Here is a 23270-nt window from a genome sequence, read left to right as displayed (position 1 = left end):
CATGTTCCTTCTTTTTCAGTCACTGTGGGAAGAGCGGCCGGCTTTCAACAGCCCTGGGCCCTGGATTAGCAGCTGTGTGGGCTGTTTCTATAGGCTGGTCTAGGAGAGGGCCTGAAAGAATGACTAAGAGCAAATGCTAGACAACATTCCCATCTTTCATCCTTAAAACAGTCAACCCTAATTAGAATTTTAAAAATCATATGGATCTATTTTTATTCCAAAGACAGAGGCTCAGACTGAATAATTTAAGAAAATTCTCGGGGAAGTCTCAATATAATAAGCAAAGAGGTTCTTGTTAAAAAAAAAAACAAAAAACAAAACAAAACAAAACAAAAAACAAATAGAGCCAAAAAGAGGAATCTGTGCTTTAAGCATTTCAATTTGGAAAACAATTGCAAATCTCTTAGAAACTTAAATTCACTATTATAGACCAATTTGCTCCGGGGTTCTCTAGTCTACCAACTCACAAAAGCTACAAAAAAAAATTTTTTTTACTTTTATTTTCTAAATGTCACCAGTTTTCAACCACAGCAAACAGAAGGCTAGCCTGTCTTTTAACTTATACTCCTTGGAACAGGGCTGAGAGAAGAAGAAGAAAACACAAGTGATCAATCAAATACCTAGGTTAATCACTACAAATTTTCTGAAACATATTTAGTAAGACCGACATTTAAAAATGTGTAGAATACTATCCTACAGGCTCTAAAGGAAATCTAAGGAGTAACTTGTCACACTGGAAAAACAACAATTCGAAAAAACAAATAAGTACCCTTCATCAAAGTAACTTATACTCATTACAGATACGGGTTAAATGGCTTTCAGACCCTTACCTTATTTAATATGGGATAGTAGTTGTATGTCTTTACTCTGAATGATAACCATCTCCACAGCATTTCATACCCTATCTATAAATAAAAACCAACTCCACAGCATTTCATACCCTACCTATAAATAAACCACTGTCCTCATTCCCATGTTCTTTAGAGTACATAAGTAATTAATTCACTTCCCCATCTGGAGGTGCCTCAACTCTGAAAGCGAGGCCATGGGCCAGGTTCTCTGCTCACAAACACAGGCAGTGTATGTCAAAAGACACATACTGTCTTTTCTCACGCAAGCCCTGGAGACTGGGTGCCCTTTAGGGAAAAACAAGCAAGGCAATTATCATCTTCTACTCACATGTCAGGCAGACCAGCACTGTGCGCACAAACAGGTCCACCACTAACTCACAGTGCTCGGGTGCTCGGGACACAAAGAAGGGGATGATGATCTCAGCCGGGACGTAGAACTGGAGCGCGTAGGTGAAAAAGATCCCGATGGAGTACAGCAGCTTAACTGACTGGTACAACCTGCCGAGACAGACAGGAGACGTGCCAAGCCTGCTCAGCACACTTACACATCATCAGCAAGAGTGCAAAATGGTCCCATTGCGATTTATTGACACTTATCAAGGCTACAAACCCACACGACCTTCGGACCCAGCAATTTCATGTCTAAAAATTTAGCTCACAGATATCCTCGCACATGTACACAAAAGCTTATGTTCACAATCTCTCACTGCAGCACCATTTAAGAAGGAAAGACTGAAAACAATTTAAATGTTAACCAGTGGGAACTGGTTAGACAAATCGTGGTGCCCCCATATAGCTTTTAACAAAGTATGAGGCAGAACTCCAGGTGTGATATGAAACTATGCCCATGATATATCACTCTATCATGTGATACAGTATATCACTATCATGGGGACACTTTTATATCACTTTTTTTAAGTGAAGAAAGCATGAAGCAATACAGTATCTATAGAGTGCTACAATTTGTCTTAAAAAAGAAAAAAGAGGAGAAAAAAAATACCCTCGCCCCACATGACAATCTTACATACATTAAGCATCTCAAAAAAAAAAAGAAAGAAACTGGGAATATGGTTGCCTCTGAAATGGGAAATTGTAAAACTGGGAATTAGAGTGGAGGGCGAGGGGGTGGAAACTAAATGCTCTCTGTGTACCTTTTGAAAATCTGAATCTTTGCCATGGGTATATGGGTGTATGTGCCTTCAAAAATAAAAACAAAAATGCAATTAAAATGTCACAAGCCTATTTATATCTGTCCCATCCGAGTCAAGTGTCCCTAGAATTAGATGAAGACACTGCAGGACCAAGAGGCCGGAGCAGAATTCCATCTTTCCATACCACTATGGCTCTCTTCCTACTACTGATTCAGGTGTAGCTTCCAAAAAAGACGTGACTCACCACGGGATATCCCTATTTTATCACTCCAGTGCCTTGACTGCAGAGTAGGAAAAAAGTCTGTGATCAGCTTACAGATCTGACTTGGTCATTAAAAGGAAAGGTCTCCATCCCTAAGCAAAGCTCCACTTTAAACCAGACCCTCATGTGTTAGGCAGCAAGAAACATTTGTCCTCCCTTGTGGGAAATCTCTTTAAATGTGCTAATACAGACTGTGTATATGTGCATTGAGTTTCTCTGTGGCTGAACTTAAAATCTAGAAGATGTTCTTAGGCTATAAGCAGGAGAACAACCTTGTAAAGACTGAGTTTGGTAAAAGGTCATATTTGCTCCATGAATAGATATTGAAAACTCTTTGGAACAATCTGGTGGCTCTATCATTAAACTCAAAGCAGCCCGAAAGCCTCTGGAGAGCTATGAAGTCTGGACTCAGGAGAGTGACACCTGCAGGGATAGCCAAATAAATTACACCCAAATAGAGGCAGAAAAGTGACAGCAGCTGGGTTTGGGGTGTTAGGAAAGAAGACAGATGCTCCTCTACGGCTTCAGATCACGTGGGCTGCTTCTGTTGCTCCCGATCCATTTATCTTCCAGGGAAAGGTGACACAGTTACACCAAGCTACTACCTGCCTCTTCCTTCTTGGAAGGGCAGAAACGTTTGGAAATTTGAAAGTAGGCACCAGATGGATATGCCAATTACCCTGATCTGATAATTACACATTGTATATATGTATCCAAATGTCACACATACTGCATACAGATATATAATTAGTATGCCTCACGAGTTAAAATCAACTGAAAAAGAATTTTAAAAAATAAACAGCGAATCCAGGTCTATAGCCATACCATTCTGAATGTGCTCAATCTCATCTGATCTTGGAAGCTAAGCAGGGTCAAGCCTGGTTCGTACTTGAATGGGAAAGCCCCTGGAAACACTGAGTGCTGCTGACTTAAAAAATACAATACAATAAAACAAAACAAAACAAAATAAAAAGCACACCCAGGCAGATCAGCCAGCCTAGACTGAAAGGTGATTCTGATCCGCAGGGCACTCAACAAGCTTCTCAGTGTCTGCTAACAGCTGCTCTCCACCATGAGATGATTAATCTTCAAAACAGGATGGTTGCTCAGCACATGCCCTGGGACATCATCTACCTTTTCAGGAAGCATTTCAATATGGCTCACTATTTCCCTATAATACACTCACCAATGCAAGAGAGGTACGAAAGGACTCCCAACAATCCCCGGCCCACAGCGAGATGCTCCCACCTGCATATCAAGCCTGTGACTACCAAGGGAGAGGCGCAACTGATGCTGGGAACCAAATGCAGGTTTGCCCTCCCATCTCCCTGTCCATTTGGAATGGTTTACAGTGAATGGACTAGATACTCGGTCCTTTTGAGCTTAGGAATTCCAAGGAGAAATGGCTTATCCACCGGCTGATCAGCACCACTGGCTTCAGCAGAAGGCTCTACATGAATAACGCAAACAGAATGCAGTCCAGGGCAGCCAGTGAGGGCTGGCAGTGGCAGGAGATGGTGGGTTAGAGTGAAGTGGGCTGGTTTAAGAGATAAGAGGAAAAATCCACACTCTGATCCATTAGTTTTTAAAAATATCCAGTGCTCCTAGGTTTCCATCCTCCCCTGACGTACCAGCAGTTGGGCAGGTTGAGGGTTATGCTGCCTTGGATATTAGCTCCAAATTGCAGGTACCCTAGACATCCCAGACTGATGTAGAGGATGGTGACAATGACCATGCCCAGGTATAGGATGAGTGGGAACTTCCGAGGATCCTTCATTTTGTTTTCCAGGGGTAGAACCTATGAGAGAGGAGTGAGAGAGGAGAGAAAGTGCAGAAAAAAGCAAAGTTAATGGCCAAGAAAAAAAAAATCCTCAGAAAAAAAGTAACTCTTTTATCTCCAGAATTCTCCAGAAGCACATCTCCTCTTTAAAGTTCTTTCATCAGACGTTATGCTCTTGGGACTAGAAGGGACTCCGCAGCCCACTGCCTAGCCAGGAAGTCCTAAAAATAAGGGTGGGCAGGACACGAGCCCAGGACTCCTGGCTCAGGACAGTGCTCTGTTCTCCTGCTGCAGGATCTCTGCAGGCTGGGAATGTCCCTTGCCCTGTGAGTGAGGCCACATGGCGATCAGAAGGCCTTCCCACATCATGCCCACCTGGCATCTAACCTGAGATCACAGCTTCCTGCTACCTGTCTAAAGAATGCAAAATATAGGTCAGGGAAAACTGCCACTCTAGCTCAACAGGGGCAAGCACGAGCAGCGACAAGTTAAACCTCCAAGTGAGAGAAGCTGTGGTGCGAAAGACAGCATGACTTCATAGAGGATCTCGAGACACGGGTACTTAACAATGCCCAGTTTCCAGACTCCTATTACAAATCACTGACCTTTGCTGCCTCCTTCGTCATAACAGAGGACATTCTTTAACTTTGGTAAAGGCAAAGGAAAGGCCCCTATGAAAATGAGTTTATTTAGGAATTGGGAAAATGGTGTGACTGTGAGGATCTTCACGGTCTGCCATCAACTGGATCTGGCATGGCTAATACGGAAGAGCAACACTGGGCAAGGTCTAGCTGTGCCACAAACTTTGATCTTGTTATTACACTTATTTTCCTGTAGCGCCTGTGGCCATGAGGCACAATGGGTTTGTGCTGCACACACCAACACGATTCTGCTGCAGGCCTGGTGTTCCCAGGGGCCCCCAGTGTCCCCTACCATGTGCTCCAGCTTCAGTTAATCCACATCCATTAGAAACAGCTTCTAAATGTATCTGTCAGTTTTCTTCATACCAAGAATACAAAGAGCCAGAGGGCAGGGAGCCCATCTCCTCCATGTCCTATCTGGCCTGTGACAGCTGCATGAACACAGAGCACACGATGAATACACAGTGTGCAGCCTGGCACTTTACCCTGAGGCAATGAACAAGCTCTAGATCCAAAACCAAGAGTCAATCTAGCAGTGTTCTCTCTCTATTGTAAAAAAGTAGAAATACAAAGAAATCTTGAAGACAAATAATGTTTGCAGAATAACTTTGTGTACAAGTGGTGATGAAACCAAGCAAACAATTTCTGCACTGTGCTGTTAGGGAAAGCTACTAAAAATTTAGCACGAAGTCCCTTAGGATGCCCAGGAACCCAAGGTCTCTGGGCATCTTTCCACACTTTCTCAGCCTCCTTTTTCCAGTCCTGAGTTCTTGGGATCTCTTTCTCACTGCTGAAATATGGGCCTGCTCAGGCTTCTGCCCCGGCAGCAAGAAACCATTTGTGTTTCTGAATTAAAGTGAGATCCTCTTCATGGGCAATGAAAAGCCCCAAGAGAAAGCACAGGGCAAGGTATAAAACCTCAAGGAGATCAGCGATTTACATGTAATCACTCCCAAAGCCTCCCCCATGAGGTCAGAGCCTCAACGTGTTCCATCAACACCACTTGGGTGATTTCTCATGATTCTGACAAAAAATGTGTACAGCTTCTAGGTTTTCTTAAAAGCAAATAAGGTGTCTGGGAAATCAAAAAAGAGAAAGAAGTGCCGTGCCAGGAAGAGGCTCTTCCCATTTGTGGAGCCCTTGGCCAGGAATAACTTTCTTCAGAGAAGAGTTTTGTACCATTATAATGAAAAATACAAATAAAATTCAAATTAGGTAAAATTGAGGGGTAGATTCCTCTTTAGGAAAAGCATTCGGTGAAATCACAGCATGCTGAGCCAGGAGTGAAGGCTGCTTTTTTGCAGGCAGAAAATACACCAAACCAATGTTGTAGGGCAGAGAAATTATTCACACATTTATTGATTCAATAATAAAATAATATTAATAAAATTAAAATCTATTAAACATTTACCATGTGTCAGGGTCTGTGCAAAGCACTTTGCACATATCTCATTTAATCCTAATAACTACGAATCATTAAGTTCACTTTTCAGGAATAAACAATGAAGGCTCAAAGAGGTGAAGCCCTTGCTCAAGGTCACACAGCTACTCTATGGCAGAGCCAGGGCTTACCCCCAAGTCAGTCTGACTCTAGACCTTGCCTTCCTGATTGCCATATACTATTGCTTACTGCACACATAGGAGATGAGTGTGCAATGACGGGGCCTTGAATGTAAACATTTTAAAATTACATATAATTTGTCTTGAAAAGTTGAAGCTGGGAAATCTCAATGGAATCCCCAAAACACTATTCACTAACTGACCAGTGAGTCACAGAAGATAATTTCTTTTTTTTGAGACAGAGTCTCGCTCTGTCACCCAGGCTGGAGTGCAGTGGCACGATCTTGGCTCACTGCAACCTCCACCTCCCTGGTTCAAGCGATTCTCCTGCCTCAGCCTCTCGAGTGGCTGTGATTATAGGCGTGTACCACCATGCCCAGCTGATTTTTGTATGTTTAGTAGAGACGGGGTTTCACCATGTTGGACAGGCTGGTTTCGAACTCCCGACCTCAAGTCATCCACAGGCTTCGGCCTCCCAAAGTGCTGAGATTACAGGTGTGAGCCACTGCGCCTGGCCTCAGAAGATAATTTCTAACAGTGTTTCCTCAGCATTCCTTGAAACAGACCTGCAGGACACCAAGGGCACTAGAGAACACTAGCCCAAATCACAGTGCAGCTCTTACCATTCCAATGCCTTCGAATGCAAAAATCGCTGTGCCAAAGAAGAGAGGGTAGGTCTTCCAGGGAGCCACCAAGGGGAGGTGGCTGGGGTCTGGGATCCTCTGAAAGACAGAAAGCAAAACAAAGCAAAAGGCTATACAGAAATTCAAGATTTGAACTCTGAATCAGAGAGGTCATACCTTTCAACAAATCCGAGATTCTCTAAAGGAAGAAAGTCTAATACCTGACATGTTTAGGGACATTTAACCTTTGTATGTTTTTCTCTTCAGGCTAAGAAAAACCCACTTGTTTGGGGGAAAGACAAGCCCAACATATTATTAAAAACTCAAATGTTGGGGCTTGCATAAAAAGAGTCACATTCTTTCATGAGGTAATCCCATCCCAAGAAAGTGAATTCAAGTAGAAAAAAAATCAAAAGATGAAAAACACTGAGCAAAGCTGTTTAATAAAGTAACTGAAAACAACATAAATGCTCCCAAACAAGCATATATTGTATATTTAGTAGAGCTCCCAAACAAGGGATCAGTTAAGTAATTAACAACATACCAGCTAAACCACAGAATATATACACTGTTTATTTATTTGGAGACAGAGTTTCCTTCTGTTGTCCAGGCAGGAGTGCAGTGGCGAGATCTCAGCTCACTGCAACCTCCTCTGCCTCCTGGGTTCAAGCAATTCTTCGTGCCTCAGCCTCCCAAGTGGCTAGGACTACAAGTGTGCACCACTACACTTGGCTAATTTTTGTATATTTTTGGTAAAGACAGGGTTTCACCATGCTGGCCAGGCTGTTTGTGAACTCTTGATCTCAAGTGATCTGCCTGCCTCGACCTCCCAAGGTGCTGGGATTACAGGCATTGGCCACTGCGCCTGGCCAGTATGCACTACTAAAAAGTAAAAATTGAGACAACTAAGTAGAACATGAAAATCTACTTATGAAATATTAGGGAGAAAAAAATTTAATTTTAATTTATATATTCACTCTGATACAACTACATAAACACCAAAGATAAAGCTGGAAGGGAAGAGAAAGTGGTAAATTTTCAGATTGGTTCTCTTCCTTTTTCCTCTTCTTTTCTTCTTCTTTTTAAAATTCTTATCAATGAGCTTGAGCACTTTGAAAGTATTACCAAGAAGCACACAATAGGAGTGTTGGAACATGTGGGGAGAAAGAGCAAAAAGAATGTTTTCAAAAATAGGCCAAAAAAAAGGGGCAACTGTTAACTGCAGGTACAATGTTAAGATTGTATAAGGAAGGAGGTTGTGGTGGTTAATATTGAGTGTCAATTTGATTGGATTGAAGGAGGCAAAGTATTGTTCCTTGGTGTGTTTGTGAGGGTGTTGCCAAAGGAGACTAACATTTGACTGGGACTGGGACTAACATTAACCGTGGACTGGGAAAGGCAGACCTACCCTCAATCTGGGTGGGCACCATCTAATCAGCTGCCAGCTCAATCAGTGGCCAGATTAAAAAGCAGACAGAAGAACATGAAAAGGCTAGACTGGCTTAGCCTCCCAGCCTACATCTTTCTCCTGTGCTGGATACTTCCTGTCCTTGAACATCAGACTCCGAGTTCTTCAGCTTTGGGACTCGGACTGGCTTCCTTGCTCCTCAGCCTGCAGAGGGCCTGTTGTGGAACCTTGTGATCGTGTGAGTTAATATTCCTTAATAAACTCCCCTGTATATGTACATCTGTCCTGTTAGTTCTGTCCCTCTAGAGAACCCTGACTAATGCAGAGGTATAGCTGCAAAATCCTCCACCGAACAAGTCTCCAGTAACAGACTGTGTGGAAGGGGCAGGGTAGGGAGGGGGGATTCAAACTGCTCTCTTTTTAAAATTTGGCTTTCTAAACCTCATGCATACATTGCTTCAATTAAAATGAAAATTGATGTTCAAACAGCCTTTTACAATGTTTTAAAATTGATTTAACTATATGGATATTTGGATAATACGGGGCATGCTCTTAACAGGCTTCAGAATAATTTCAGGTGAGTAAAAGGAGATCCATTATTAATCTCTGTAACAGCCTTCTCTTTGAGAGATTTCAAAGCAGCGATACTGCCTTTGAAAAAATTTAAAAAAGTTAAATAAATACATTTCCTTGGGCCCCAGCTAAGAAATCTGTTAGGTCTCTTCATAAGAAGCATTTCAATACGTGGAATGAAGACAGGCTAATTGGTATTTTTCATCTACAATGGGACTTGAGAGCAAGAGTGCCCTGTAGTTATTCCTGAGTCATAAATGTGACATAAGTTATTGGAAATAGGTACTATCTGTTGGTTAGTGAATGACTCCTGCTCTTGTTCATACATCAGATCAGATTCAAGTATCAGACCGGGAATTTCACAATCCATGTCTGGGGATATTGTGGGAATGATGCCAGCAGAAGGAGTGTATTATTCTACACACTTACTGATTGCTACTTACCCAGCCAACTAAATGAGAAAAGTTTAATTTATAAAGAAATATACACGTTAAAATCAGCTTGTTATCAACATAGCTCCTTAATTCTACAACACAGTAACTCCTCACTCGTCATCAATAGGTTCTTGGAAACTGAGACTTTAAGTGAAGCGATGTAGTCACTTCCTTCAATGCTGTTTTGTTATAACATTGATGAGGAAAAAAACTGATTTCGCTATACATACATTTCATGGATTGCAGTTTCTAAGAACGTATCAATGATGTTATGTGAGGTCTTACCATATTATCAATTATAATAATAACAGTATTTTGAGAAAATGCTGTTAAATGCACACATGGATTGTGAGATGTACTCTTGTAATTCTGAAACTGTTATAACTATGAAAAAATACATCTCAGAAGCAACGATATGCAGTGATAAAACATTAATTGGGAGCTCCCTCTGTGCAAAGCACTCTGCCTGGAACTCTTCCATTTGAGACTCCACATGCCGAAGACAGAAGGGAACCTGCTCAGGTGGAAGACCTTGGTCTGCTACCTACAATGGCACGTGCATGAGGGGCAAAAGGAACAGTCATGTACGTGCTTAGGATTAGGGACAAAAATCAGAAACACTGAACAGTAGGGGAATCCTCATGGTAAGTGAGGCAAAATGCCAAAACAGAACAGTAGTAACAAGCAGCAGAGGCAGCAGCAACAAAAATGACCTAGAGGGAGCATATTTAGCTGTACGACACATCAAAATGAAGCAATTACACCACTATGGGCAGTGACTACATCAAAACACAGCCAAATCTCCTCCCCCATGCTGCACTCCGGGTAGACGGCACTATTTGATCACAGCACAACTTCTGGCTAAGCCCAGAGGAAGACTTGGAATTGCTCTCAAGAAACCAGCAGGGCTGCCCTTATGCAGACATTGCTCTGTGTCCTGGTTGTACTATAAATAGACATCACTCTGGATGGATACTACCAGTTGGTTGGGACTGAGACGCTACAAGAACCCAAATTCTCATCCCAGCCCTCTGATCACGGCAACCACCACAGCCCGACTACCTGCAATGATTTAAAACTAAATGCAGCAGGTGTACCTGTCTATGGGGAGTGGTGTCACTCAATTCATCTTTAACGTCCACTGGAGTGTATCCAAGGTGCTCTTGAGAGCTCTAATTACAATGTGAAATCATGGGTAAATATTTACCCTTCCTTGTTTGGTAATGGAAATGGTCTATCGTGCATTCACAGGCCCTCCTTCCAGTCTCATAAAAAAGGGACGCAGAGAACTATTTATTTTATGTTTAAAAAAATAGTTCTGCAGAAGAACAGTCAATATCTGCCACTCATCTGACTTACCATGATGAAAAAACAGTCAATATTCACAGAGCACAATGTTAATCTAAACTGATAATGTCATTTGCTTAGCACAATAAGTTCTGCTTTTTATGAGCCACTGTTTTCCTGGAAACTATCAGTGGATGACTGGGTCACTGTTAAGCAGACTGTATGAAAATGAGGTAATATTCACCTGTCAGACTGACCAAAATAATACTAATATAATTATACTATATATAAATAATACTAATATATAATATATACTATATATAAATAATACTAATATAATATAAATAATACTAATACATCCAGTATTAGTTAAGGGTGGAAAAATGGGCATGTAAATACTGTAGAAGAGAGTCTCTATGAAATTAGGAAATAGCCTTTGGAAAAAACAACTTGGTAACATAAAAAAAAAATCGAAAGTGCACACTCTTCAGTAATTACACATCTAGACAAATATCTTAAAGAAGTATTTATACAAGCCCACAAAAAGGAATGTGTAAGAACATTTCACTGTCTTAATACTGAAATAATACTAAAAATTATCAATCACCTGATAGCCACTGAATGGGGACTGGTTAAATAAACGGCAGCAAATCTCTACTCTGTGATACAATGTGACAGCTAACAATAACAAAGTAGAGCCAGGAATACTAACCTGGAAGGCTCGCTAAGGCATTTTTAAGGTGGAAAAAAGCAAGGTAGATGAACGTGTAACTTTACAAAATTATGTTTCAAAAACGAAAACAAAATATATTTTCATGTATTTCTCGATACATTACATGGGCTGTAAATCCATTAACAGGATCTAGAATGAGACAGACCAATCACACAGAGCGAGTCCCTGAGAGGAGACTCAGGGTGGGGACGTGGTATTCAAGAGGTATTTGTGTTGTGTGCATTTTAATGAATATGTACTGATGAATTAGTTGGGGAACTGAATTTAAGTATCGTTTTTAAGTTATTCTTTTATTACCTGCTTTTACTTTTTTTCCTTTTCTCAAGCCTTAGAAAATGCATTGTCATTTTCACGAACAGTCATAGTGTTTAAGGGCACATTTTTCTTAGCCTGATCTCCTGATCTTCTACCCATCTGTATACAGATGTTCTCTCTCATGCCACCCCACAGACTTGCCTGCATGGGCTAAGTGAGGGCAGGGAACAAGTGAATTTATAATTTTGACAAATAAAAATTAACTGGAGTTGATAAGGAATTACTTATCTAAATACATGTTAGAAAAATTAATTTTTATTTTAATCTTAATAGTTTCCTCTGTTTTCCAGTTGTATAGAATGATCATGAATTAACCATCTAATTGAAAAAGTCTAAACCAGTGATTCCTGGGGAGTGGGGGGCGATTTTGCCCCCCAGGGAGGTTTGGTAATATCTGGAGACATTTTTGGTTGTCATAACTTGTGGAGGGGTTGCTACTGGTACCTACTGAGTAGAGACCAGAGATGCTGCTAAACATCCTACAGTGCACAGGACAGCCCCATAGCAAAGAATTATCCATTCCAAAATGTCAGCAGGGCACAAGATAAGAACCTCTAATCTAGATATACCAGTAGTAACATATAACTATTTACAGTCTACTTACATATATATATATATATATTTTTTGTTGTTGTTGTTGTTGTTGTTGAGACAGAGTCTTGCTCTGTTGCCCAGGCTGGAGTAGAGTAGCGGCGTGATCTGGGCTCACTGCAACCTCCGCCTCTCAGGTTCAAGCAATTCTCCTGCCTCAGCCTCCCAAGCAGCTGAGATTACAGGATCATGCCACCACGCCTAATTTTTGTATTTTTAGCAGTAGAGACAGGTTTTACAATGATAGCCAGGCTGGTCTCAAAGTCCTGACCTCAGGTGATCCACCCGCCCCGACCTCCCAAAGTACTGGGATTATAGGCGTGAGCTACCGCACCTGGCCTTTTTAAAATATTGAATTAAGACGATAGGGGAGGGCCTAGGCACATACCTGAACAATGAACTGGTAGATCATGATCAAGCTGACCAGCATGGTGATGTTGGCCAACAGGGAGAAGACTGACAGGGCTCGGAGGTTCCTGATGAAAACCAGCAGCACCAGGAAGGGCAGGAAGGACAGCATGTAGAGTCGCGAGTCCATGGTGGGCGTCAGAATCACCGTCTCGTTGTTGTGGCAGTTATTGGTGGTCCCATTGGCCGCTTCTATCACCTAGAATGAGGGGAAGGAAGAAAACGGAAACACCTCTCAAACAACAGAGGCCGGTGGATCCTCTGCTGGAACAGGTTCCTGAGGAAAGGCTCACGTGTGTGAACAAGGCCTTTTAGAATCTGTGGCCAGTGAGCCATCTTTAGAGATCTTCACGACTATCATCAGCAACCCAATTGTCTGAGCTAGGTTTGATCATATGTACCTAGGACAGGAGGATGGGCAAGACATGTGGCGGCTTCTCTATGCCCGAGCTCTTTCCCTGGGAATCAAACAGAAGACGTGGTTCCATGTAAAATGTTAAAACTTTAACTCTTTTGTTGACAAAAGCTGGCTTGGAAAAAATCCTAAACAAAAATTTCAATCATCTTTTGCCATCCTCTCTCCTGTTTTTGTTTTTGCTTTTTTTTAACCAGGTGCCTACCTGTTTAAAGTTGTCAGCCAGAAACACGAAATAGACACAGCAGAATCCCAGCTGAGTGACAATCAGGAAGAAGTCCACAACATGTCTGGACATGGGGAAGGAAGGAATACAAAGACTGTTACAATACAAATGCAACACTCCCAGAAGGGGAGGTGTTTTTCCTTTTTGTTTTTTAACAGATTTAGGGAGTACAAGTGCTCTTTTGTTAAACGGATATACTGCATAGTGGTAGCGTCTGGGCGTTTAGTGTAACCATCACCCAAATAGTGTACCTTGTACCCAGTGTTTTTTTTAACAGTGCTTTTCCCCAAGCCATCACAGACCCTTCCTGGCAGTGACAGGGCTGAGCATGCCCTGGCAGGAGAAGAAACCATGCTAGGTGCCACCGGTCGGGGGCATTGGGAAGAAGGTGAGGGAGGTGCTGTCTGTGTGGTTTCCAACATCCCCTTCCTGGCTTCTTGTCTGGAAAGCTGCATGAGGTCAGACACATGCACAGACACCATGACCACTGCCCAGCCCCTTAGCCTCCTCTCTACACATCTGCCCAACTATCCCATCTCACACTTTTTTGTTTACAGGGAGCCTTTGACATAAAACACCAGAAGTAGTTTCCTTCACTGTCTCTCTAACTTGGATACAAGAACCAACCAAGTCCCACATTAAGGACACAGAAACTGATGTACCAAAAACAGATTGCTGGTTGAACAATAGCAGCTGGTAACAACCTAAAGGATCATCAAAAGGAGAGTGATTAAATTATAGACTGTTCTTAAATGGAACATTACACAGCAGTTAAAAAGACTGTGTTAAATCTCTATGTGCTGATAGAGAAAAACGTCTCAGACATTTAAGGGGAAAGAGCAAGTTTCCAAATAGTATACATAGTATGGTCAATCTGTGCAAAAAACTTAAGAATATGTGTATGTTTCTACTTATGCAGCAAATTCCAAAAGGCTACCCATGCAACTGTGACCAAAATTTTCTTTCACTTTTTACTTTATATCCTATCTTGATCAAAACAAAGTTTTTACTCTGAGCACATGTTAAAATAACACACATTTTAATAAAGAAGGAAGGAGAGGAGGGAAGGAGGGAAGAAGAAAGGAAGTAGTAAGAAAGAAAGGAAGGAAGAATTAACCACCACCCAACTCATGGTGGTCACTTGGCAATCTAGCTTCTCCCAGTTACAGAAAATAATTTGGCCAAAAGAACTATATAATCTGCATCACAGGATAAAGGTGACTATGAATGAAGGTAAGTTTCCTCTATGGCCACAAAAAGGAACTTTTCTAGAGAACATAGTTTTAATGTGGGTTTTTGGTTTTTTTTTTTTAAGAATTTTTAGCCCTTGATAGTATCAATTTCCTACATTTAAATGTAGAAAACAAAAATAATATTTCCCTCCAAACATCAAAGAGTTACCACAAGGAGAAATTTGCAAATACTTCCCACCTCCAAATTCATCTCCACACCCTGCTCTAGTTCACCTTCTCCTGAAGCCTTTTCTGCTCCCAGCTCTCATGTGCGTTTCTCACCTGCCACAGTCGACAAGAGAATCTTTAAAGTCCCTCCTTCTTTGAGCGCTGAGGATGTATTCCTAGCTCATGACACTTTCTTCTTACAAGTGTCTCCTACTACTGGTCTCTTATCTTATTCCCTGGCTTCTCTTCCCAGATATCTCTTTCCTTACACAGACTACGAGCCTCTGGAGGGTAGGAACCACATAATTTACTTCAGGAAATCTCCCCTTCTTACCTAGAACTGTTTTGTTCCATTTATAAGATAGTGCTTAAATACATTTGTTGAACAAATGAGTGAATCAAAAACAATCACTGGTCATAGACTGCCAAAGCTGGAATGGCTCTAGAGACCGTTCAGGCCAGGCCCCATGCTTTCCTGACAAGGAAACTGCAACCCAAGGAAAAAAGAAGTTACCCAGCCCCAGGTCACAGCTTACTACCAGTGGAGCTAAGCCACAGCCCAAGGCAACTGACCCAAACAGCAACTCTTTCCACGCTTTACACTGTCTCCCATGTTGCACCTCCCCGTCTGAAGGCCTCACACTGGGAGGCCACAGTTGAAAGGAAGGAGGAAATCAGTTACCTTCCCCAGTGTGCATGGTTCCGGAGCCAAGAGCAGGGGCTGGATTCTAGTCCATACATCACAGTGTCACCATAATCCACAAAGGATTTATTCAGCCTAGAAGAGGAGAAGGGAAGAGGAAAGGCAGAGCATGTGGATTAGACAGAACCAATAGAGCCACCGAGACCTGGGTCAGTTCCCCCCTGTCACCCTGGAGGTACCACTCTGAGTCCTGCACCTCATGCTTTCAAAGATCAGAAGTATTAAGTCGATAGGATGGTTACTTTTATTATAATTAACAACCATGTGGTAGAATCACTTCAATGGGGTAAACATGACAACGCACATGAAATTAGAATGTAGTGTCTACCCAATGGGCATAAGTCAATTTAACAGATGATAATGAGCCAGAAAAGAACACAAAAATAACCAGGGAAAGGAAAACGCTGCAATCATAAGCCGCTACCTCCAGCCAGTGTAAAGAATTGAGAGTGGTCTGCATCAGTGCTCATTTTCAGGGTTGATAACAGAACCCAAAAGGACAATTTGTCCCTTGAGAGGTGGCGCAGAGGGCTCTCACCTGCGGCAGAAGTGGTGAGCACATTTCACCAGGATCCCCATGCAGTGCACGGCCACGATGCCTATGACCAGAAGGCTGATGGGACCCATCTGGGGACAGGTGTTGCGGACAAAAGAGAGAGAGAGAAGTAGGTAGAATTAGGAGTGAACCCAATGGATACTCGGTTCGCAAATGATTAAAAAGCTACTAAGGCACTTTTCACTGACAAAACTTTGGGCCCAGCATTAGAGAGAGAAATGTGATCGTGGAGATTAGCTCTGTGAGATGGGCTCTATCTGAACTCTAGCACATTTTCGAGAGATTTAGTCATGTGGAGAAGAAGGACATAAGATAAGTCTGTTCTGAGACCGGTGCACGTCTGCAGAATAGAAGGCTCCTGTGACTGTGGGAAGAGCTGGGCTAAGGGATGTGAGGCGAGACGAGTAAGTTATCTTTACAGCAATGCCAGATCAAGAAACACTGCATTTAGCTAAGGGCAACCCACATCTCCGAGCCTCTCTTCAACTCCAAAAGAAACCAGAATGGCTTTGGGCAGGCAGTCAACTGGAGGTAAATCACAAAAAGAAGACATAAGATTCTTGCAGTTGGCCATTTAGGAACAAGGCATGGGGGACCGTGTAGAAAATGGGCAGACATCTGTAACTAACTCATCAGTTCATATTATTGACAGAAACTGCTCGAGCCATCTCAGTACATCCTCTCCACCATGAAGTAAGCTCCATGAGGGCAGGAATCTTTAATTCACTGATGTATTCTAAGAGCTTAGAATGGTGCCTAACACACAGAACACTCTCAATAAATATCTTTAGGTGAATGAATGTCTGAATTCTGCTTTCTGTCAACTGAATTTTTAAAAAATGCTTCTCTACCTAAAATGTTTTAAAGCAAGTACATTTTAACAACAACAAAAAGCTATCTCCTAAAATGTGTCACCACTCCCCTCTACTGATGCAGACCCTTACCACGATGCCTGCATTTTTCACTGCCAGAGGGAGCCCCAGGAGTCCTGTGCCAATGTTGCCTTTTAACAGGTGGATCAAGGTCTGGAACCATCTGAAGTAGAAGACAGCCAAAGAAATGATAACCATGACAGTTAACTTTTATTAGGATCTCAGTGCTTTATATGCATTATCTTATTTTATTTCCACAACAATCCTGTAAGATTTTATTTTATAGATGATCAAGCAGTTTGCTCAAGGTCACACAGCTAGTAAAGGGCTGGGGCAGGATTCAAATCTGGGCAGTCTGACTCCAGAGCTCCCCCTCTTATCCACTGTGCTGTAAGTCCCCACTCTCTGTGACATTTCTGAGAATCCCTTCTCTCAGAGATTAAACCAGAGGGGTATTCCAACTGACTGCCTGCTCCAACTCTCTCCAGACACTCTACCTTTTCCAAGTATATTTGGGTCTGGTTCTAACCACTGAACTGACCATTGTAAACGCTCAGACCTGGCTGGGTGCATTGGCTTACACCTATAATCCCACCACTTTGGGAGGCCGAAGCAGTGGATCACCTGAGGTCAGGAGTTCGAGACCAGCCTGGCCAACAAGGCGAAACCCTGTCTCTACTAAAAATACAAAAATTAGCCGGGCATGGAGGCATGCACCTGTAATCCCAGCTTCTCAGGAGGTTGAGCTTGAACCCAGGAGGCAGAGGTTTCAGTGAGTCAAGATCGCGCCACTGTATTCCAGCCTAGGCAATAGAGGGAGACTCCATCTCAAAAAAAACCCAAAAGACTCAGACCCCAAAACTGCAACAGAGGATGACAAACCAAACTATGACGGACAAACACTGGTGAGAGAACAGAGGAAATTAAAAAAAAAAAAAAATAGAAGCCCAAACCCTGTAACAGAAAGATACAAAGTGAATACCATAAAAGTCACACCATACCATAAGAGGCCAGAAGTCCCTGATACACTTTGTATTAAAAAAAAAAAAAAAATCAGGCCAGGTGCGGTGGCTCATGCCTGTAATCCCAGCACTGTGGAGACCGACGCGGGCAGATCACAAGGTCAAGAGATTGAGACCATCCTGGCCAACATGGTGAAACCCTGTCTCTACTAAAAATACAAAAATTAGCTGGGCGTGGGGGTGGGCACCTGTAGTCCCAGCTACTCAGGAAGCTGAGGTAAGAGAATTGCTTGAATCCGAGAGACGGAGGTTGCAGTGAGCCAAGACTGCACCACTGCACTCCAGCCTGGGCAACGGAGCGAGACTCCACCTCAAAAAAAAAAAAAGTCAAATGCCATAGAGTCCTAGGACCAGAGAAGCCCTTTCAGATAGTCACCTAGTTTACTCTTCTGCTGTGAGGGCGGATTTGTACAAACTATCCCCTTCAAGCTGTAATGGTAAAGCTTCTCACACTTCCTCATTCATTTTTTCAGTCAACAAATGCCATCTATCACATATAAAGCATTGTGTTAACTGCAGTGGTGAAAATAAGTATGAATCTGGTATGGATCTCAGCCTCCAGAAATAATGTCTCGGGGAAAATAAGGGAACACATTAATCACCACCAAAAATAGATTGTTGTCTTTAAGAAAAACCCAGCAGCTGGGCGCAGTGGCTCCCGGCTGTAATCCCAGCACTTTGGGAGGCCAAGGTAGGTGGATCACGAGGTGAGGCATTCAAGACCAGCCTGGCCAACATGGTGAAACCCCGTCTCTACTAAAAATGCAAAAAATTAGCTGGGTGTAGTGGCAGGCACCTATAATCACAGCCACTTGGGAGGCTGAGGCAGGAGAATTGCTTGAACCCAGGAGGCGGAGGTTGCAGTGAGCCAAGATCGCCCCACTGCACTCCAGCCCGAGTGACAGAGTAAGATTCCATCTCAAAAAAAGGAAAACAAAGAAAAACCCAAGAACAGACACCAGGGAGAAGGGAGGCAGGTGAGGCTTTGCACAGAAGAAAGACGCGAGCTGAGCCCGGCAGCACAGGCAGGAACTGTAAATGTGCTTCTGGGGAAAAAGACACCACTGGCAAAGAGAAGGGCTTCGGAATAGCACCCTAGAGAGCGAGTTGGGACGGGAATCAGAAGGAGTAGTTGGGTTTAGTTGCCATTCGAGTTAGGGTGAGGGTGAGGACAGAGGCAGGAAGTTTCTCTTTCTGCAGGGAATAGGAACTCATCCAAGGGGTTCCTTGTCTTCCTGCTACGCTGAAGACAAGAGGGGTGGTAGTGTCTTCAGTTTCTACCCATTGTTACCTCCAGAAGGATAGGAAACAGGTCAAATATAGTATCATTCTGCCCCAAATCACTTAGGATTTGGCCCCGGCACTGTCTGTGGTTCTACAGAACATGTAACCTAAACCCCTCAAAACTGATGTTTACATGCATTTCTTCAGATCTGCAATTCACTAGAAACTCAAAGCAAGTAACACTTGTTACTCATATAAGCCATTAATAAGACCCATCTACACCCCCTGGAAAGGAACTTCACTTTAACCTTTCTCCTTTTACCTTGAGGGAAAAAATCTCCTGATCTTCCTACTGTTCCTATCTTTTTCAAGAAAGACCAAGGAAACTACTTTGCTTCCACATGAGAAGAGGTTAAGACGTCCTGAGGAAACAGCTTAAGCATTACATGTGTCTACAGTAAATGCATTATCAGTATCCTGTGGCTGCAAGATAATGGGTCCAGTAAATTTCTATCTTGACAAATGTTTAATCCACTTAAGGGCAAAGGTAAGCACTGTACCAAACCCACCTACCCACCAGAGACCTCCCCAAAATGCCTCTGAGCTGGCTAGCATGAGATACTAGGTCCCTCACCCTAGCTCTGCCATCACCTTCATATGACAATTCCTCCCCTCCCTTCCTGGGCCTGCTGTCTCATCTGTATGGTGAGGGAACCAGACTAGGACAAAATGATCTCCACGATCCCTTCAGCTCTGAAACACCAGGACTCCAAGCAATTGACGAAAATTACTATTTTTAATAGATGGCCCCAAGCTGGGATTACCCAGTACTGTGTGAAAAGCACAAAATCAACTTCATGAACAGTGAAGTCTTAACTACAAGGGAGGACTATCTTTCTGAAAAGGGAAGGGAGAAGCCTAGCAAATCTCTGTACTTCCATTCATGCTCCATCACTCATTCTTAGACTTTTTGGTCTCAGGACCCCTTTATTCGCTGATAAATCACTGAAGATGCCAAATAGCTTTAGCTGATGTGGATTACATCTGCTGATCTATACTATAATAAAAATTAAAACTGAGAAAAATTTAAAAATATTTAATTAAAAAATAACAGTAAGTTCATTGCATGTTAATACAAATAGTTTTTTTTTAATGAAAAAGAACCCTATTTTCCAAAAAAGAAAATGTGGTAAGAATGGCACTGTCTTTTTTTTTTTTTCCCAAAATCTCTTTAGTATCTCACTTAACAGAAGACAGCTGGACTACCTACTTCTACATTGAATCTACTGTTATATGTTGTTGTTGAAATTTACGAAAAAAATTTATTTTCTCACAGACATGTAGTTGGAAAAGAAGGAGTATTTTAATGGCCTCCACAGACAATTATAGCAATTTTCCTTTGACACTACTCCAAAATGCAACACATGTTAATTTTTTAGAAGTTACCTGCAATGTGGTCTGGGCACAGTGGCTCACATTTGTAATCCCAGCACTTTGGGGGGCCAAGAAGGGTGGATCACCTGAGGTCAGGAGTTCGAGACTGGCCTGGCCAACATACTGAAACGTCGTCTCTATTAAAACTACAAAAATTAGCTGGGCGTGGTGGCCCCCATCTATAATCCCAGCTACTTGGGAGGCTGAGGCAGGAGAATTGCTTGAACCTGGGAGGCAGGGGTTGCAGTGAACCAAGATTGTGCCACTGCACTCCAGCCTGGGCAACAGAGCAAGATTCTGTCTCAAAAAAAAAAAGAAAAATCCATTGGTGATCTTGCTCTTTCAATGGATCTTTTACCCACGCAGAATTCCTAACATCATACTTTGGTTGAGTTTATACAGATCTTCCAACTCTAATATCTTCATTATAGATCAATAATACCAAAAAGTCACATTTGTTAATATCACCACTTATCTCATCAGAAAAGTCTTCAAGTAGAGGGGCTATCAGGCTCATGGCACTGGATACAAGTTTTTTTTTTTCCTAATTTTGCTTGAAAGTTTGAATTTTATTCTGATCGAGAAATATGTATTGTCTATTGTTTTCCTTGAGGTAATGAGTTGATTTCTTTCATTTTCAAGAAAATGTCTTACAAGTACTCGGGTCTGAATGACCTACAGTTTATTAGTTGTTCTTTCTAGTTCTATGGGGAAAAAAAAAAAAAAAAAAAGCAAGTTTGGTTGACAACTCAAACAATCACTTAAAGTCTTTGCCTTGAGACAAGTAACATATTTTGGTACTCACAGAAGTACTTCATGCATACTTCCCATTTTGCCACACAGAATATTAAAGACCTATACCAAAGGTTCTCAAGTTTTTAAACGTTAGTAATCCTGCCGTTTCATCAAAGACATTCTTAAGTAAAAAGGGCTTTTTTTTTTTGCGCATGTGTGGCAGTGAAAAATACAATGACAACTAGCGTAATTTGGTGCCACTGCTTTGATTCATTCTACAGTGCAATTTTACCCACCATTGCTTCTACATTATAAGTGCAAATATCCACAAGTCAAAAGGCAGATAACATCTTAGTATTATTATGAAGATAGTTTTAGCCTCATAGACTTCTTGAAATGGTCTTGGGAAGTCCAAAAAGTGTGCAGACCACATTGTGCAAATGACTACTCCAGCTCACCTTTAGATAGCCAGTTTCAGTCTGCTGGTTTCAGTTTGCACGGGGAAGAAGCACGGAGGATTGATATATATAATGGAACTCAGAGGCGCAACTAGAAGAAAAATTTTCCCAACAGCATAAAATGAGGCTGTCTTCAAAGCAGTCAATAGCTTGACAATATCAAGTGTTAGTAAATAACCTCACTGAACACACTAAGAAATAACTCACAGATTGGGCATGGCACTCATGCCTATAATCCCAGCACTTTGGGAGGCTGAGGCGGGTGGATCACTTGAGTCCAAGCGTTCAAGACCAAATGGGCAACATAGCAAAACCCTATCTCTACAAAAAAAACCCAAAAAAACAGGTAGCCAGGTGCATGCCTGTAGTCCCAGCTACTTAGGAAGCTAAGGTGGAAGGATCACTTGAGCTCAGGAGATGGAGGTTGCAGTGAGCCATGACTGTGCCACTGCACTCCAGCCTGGACAACACAGCAAGACCCTGCCTCAAAAAAATAAAAGGAAATAACTCATGAAACTCATGGAAGTGTTTGGGGTTCCTATTTGCACCCCCTAACTAGGGCTTTTTACTGAGCCCTTGACTTCTAGAAGAGCCAGGTGTGTGCATGCATATGTGCAGTAGGTGTAGAAGTACTTCCATGTATTTTGTTCTTTGGCAAACTAGATAAAAGGGTGGGGCAAAGCAGAAATATAAAAGGAACCCAGCTCAAAAACTTGTCCCTAATACTTCCTACATATTAAAAGATTAATTTAGGTAAAGAAGGTCCTCCAAATCAACCTCTACCTTAATCATACCTGGCATGTTTTCTACATAAATGCTTGCATGGATCCTATGCCCCAGGCTGGAAGTACTCAACCAGTCCTCTAAGCCCTAGCCAATTACTTTATCTTGTACCACCTGTAATGGGACTGTAATACCTGCCATCAACTACAGATGGGCTTTCCTGGTCACCTACATTGTATCACAACATCAGGGCAGGAAGGGAACCTTGGAACAAAGTGTATCCTGGAAAATGTCACAATACAAGCCCGAGGAAGTTATCTTCTGATTTGTTCAATTTCCAAGAAACAAGGACATATTTTGAATTGACCGTTAATTATAACATGATGTAGATATAAAAGATATATTCAGAATAGCTAACAGGCATGCATCAGCTTTCACATGTCCACAACCTATGAGCTACTATCCTAAAGTTGCGAGTTGGTAGGTTTTGAGCTTCAGAGAGGTCTCTCTAAAAATAAAAATCCAGATCCCATCTGGTAAGTATTGCTTAGACAAGTTGATATCTGAGATCAAAAAGGAGCAAAAATTGCAAAGGAAACTACAGAGAGGGGAGCTTAAAAGTATCTTACGATAACGAGCATGACCTCTGAAGGGAAGCCATCACATGCCATTGGCTGTGTGTGGAGCTGCTTCTGCATGGGGGCTGCCAACGCTGATAAGGTTGGAGGAAAGAGGGGCAGGGTGATCCACACTGCTGCCAGCTGTGCCCTAGGCAATCTACCACCAGCTAACTCCCACTGCAGGCTAATGGGGAATCTACAAAAACATACCCCTGAGAAATAAGCCACAGAAACCAAATCTTAGAGGACTGGTTGAGTACTTCCA

General features: G+C 42.2%; 1 protein-coding gene across 11 annotated transcripts in view; it reads right to left on the bottom strand.

Moving 5' to 3' along the window:
* SLC36A1 (solute carrier family 36 member 1) overlaps positions 1 to 23270 on the bottom strand; it is a 97214-nt gene that overhangs the window by 60797 nt on the left and 13147 nt on the right. For 7 of the 11 annotated variants that reach the window (XM_045394422.3, XM_045394421.3, XM_073994623.1 and 4 more), the window contains 8 exons: positions 16862 to 16952; positions 15900 to 15988; positions 15341 to 15436; positions 13238 to 13322; positions 12598 to 12816; positions 6869 to 6967; positions 3896 to 4062; positions 1180 to 1349 (listed from right to left, as the gene is read on the bottom strand). In XM_045394422.3, coding sequence (XP_045250357.1) covers positions 1180 to 1349; positions 3896 to 4062; positions 6869 to 6967; positions 12598 to 12816; positions 13238 to 13322; positions 15341 to 15436; positions 15900 to 15988; positions 16862 to 16952 — 1016 coding nt within the window. Of the gene's footprint in view, positions 1 to 1179; positions 1350 to 3895; positions 4063 to 6868; positions 6968 to 12597; positions 12817 to 13237; positions 13323 to 15340; positions 15437 to 15899; positions 15989 to 16861; positions 16953 to 21662; positions 21754 to 23270 lie in introns of all 11 variants that reach the window. The other 4 variants (XM_073994622.1, XM_045394420.3, XM_005558316.5 and 1 more) reach the window with 3 other exon arrangements.

Source organism: Macaca fascicularis, chromosome 6 (assembly GCF_037993035.2).
Source record: "Macaca fascicularis isolate 582-1 chromosome 6, T2T-MFA8v1.1".
Taxonomy (NCBI): Eukaryota; Metazoa; Chordata; class Mammalia; order Primates; family Cercopithecidae; genus Macaca; species Macaca fascicularis.
The sequence above is the reverse complement of the archived record's forward strand: the minus strand, read 5'-3'. Positions and strand labels throughout refer to the sequence as shown.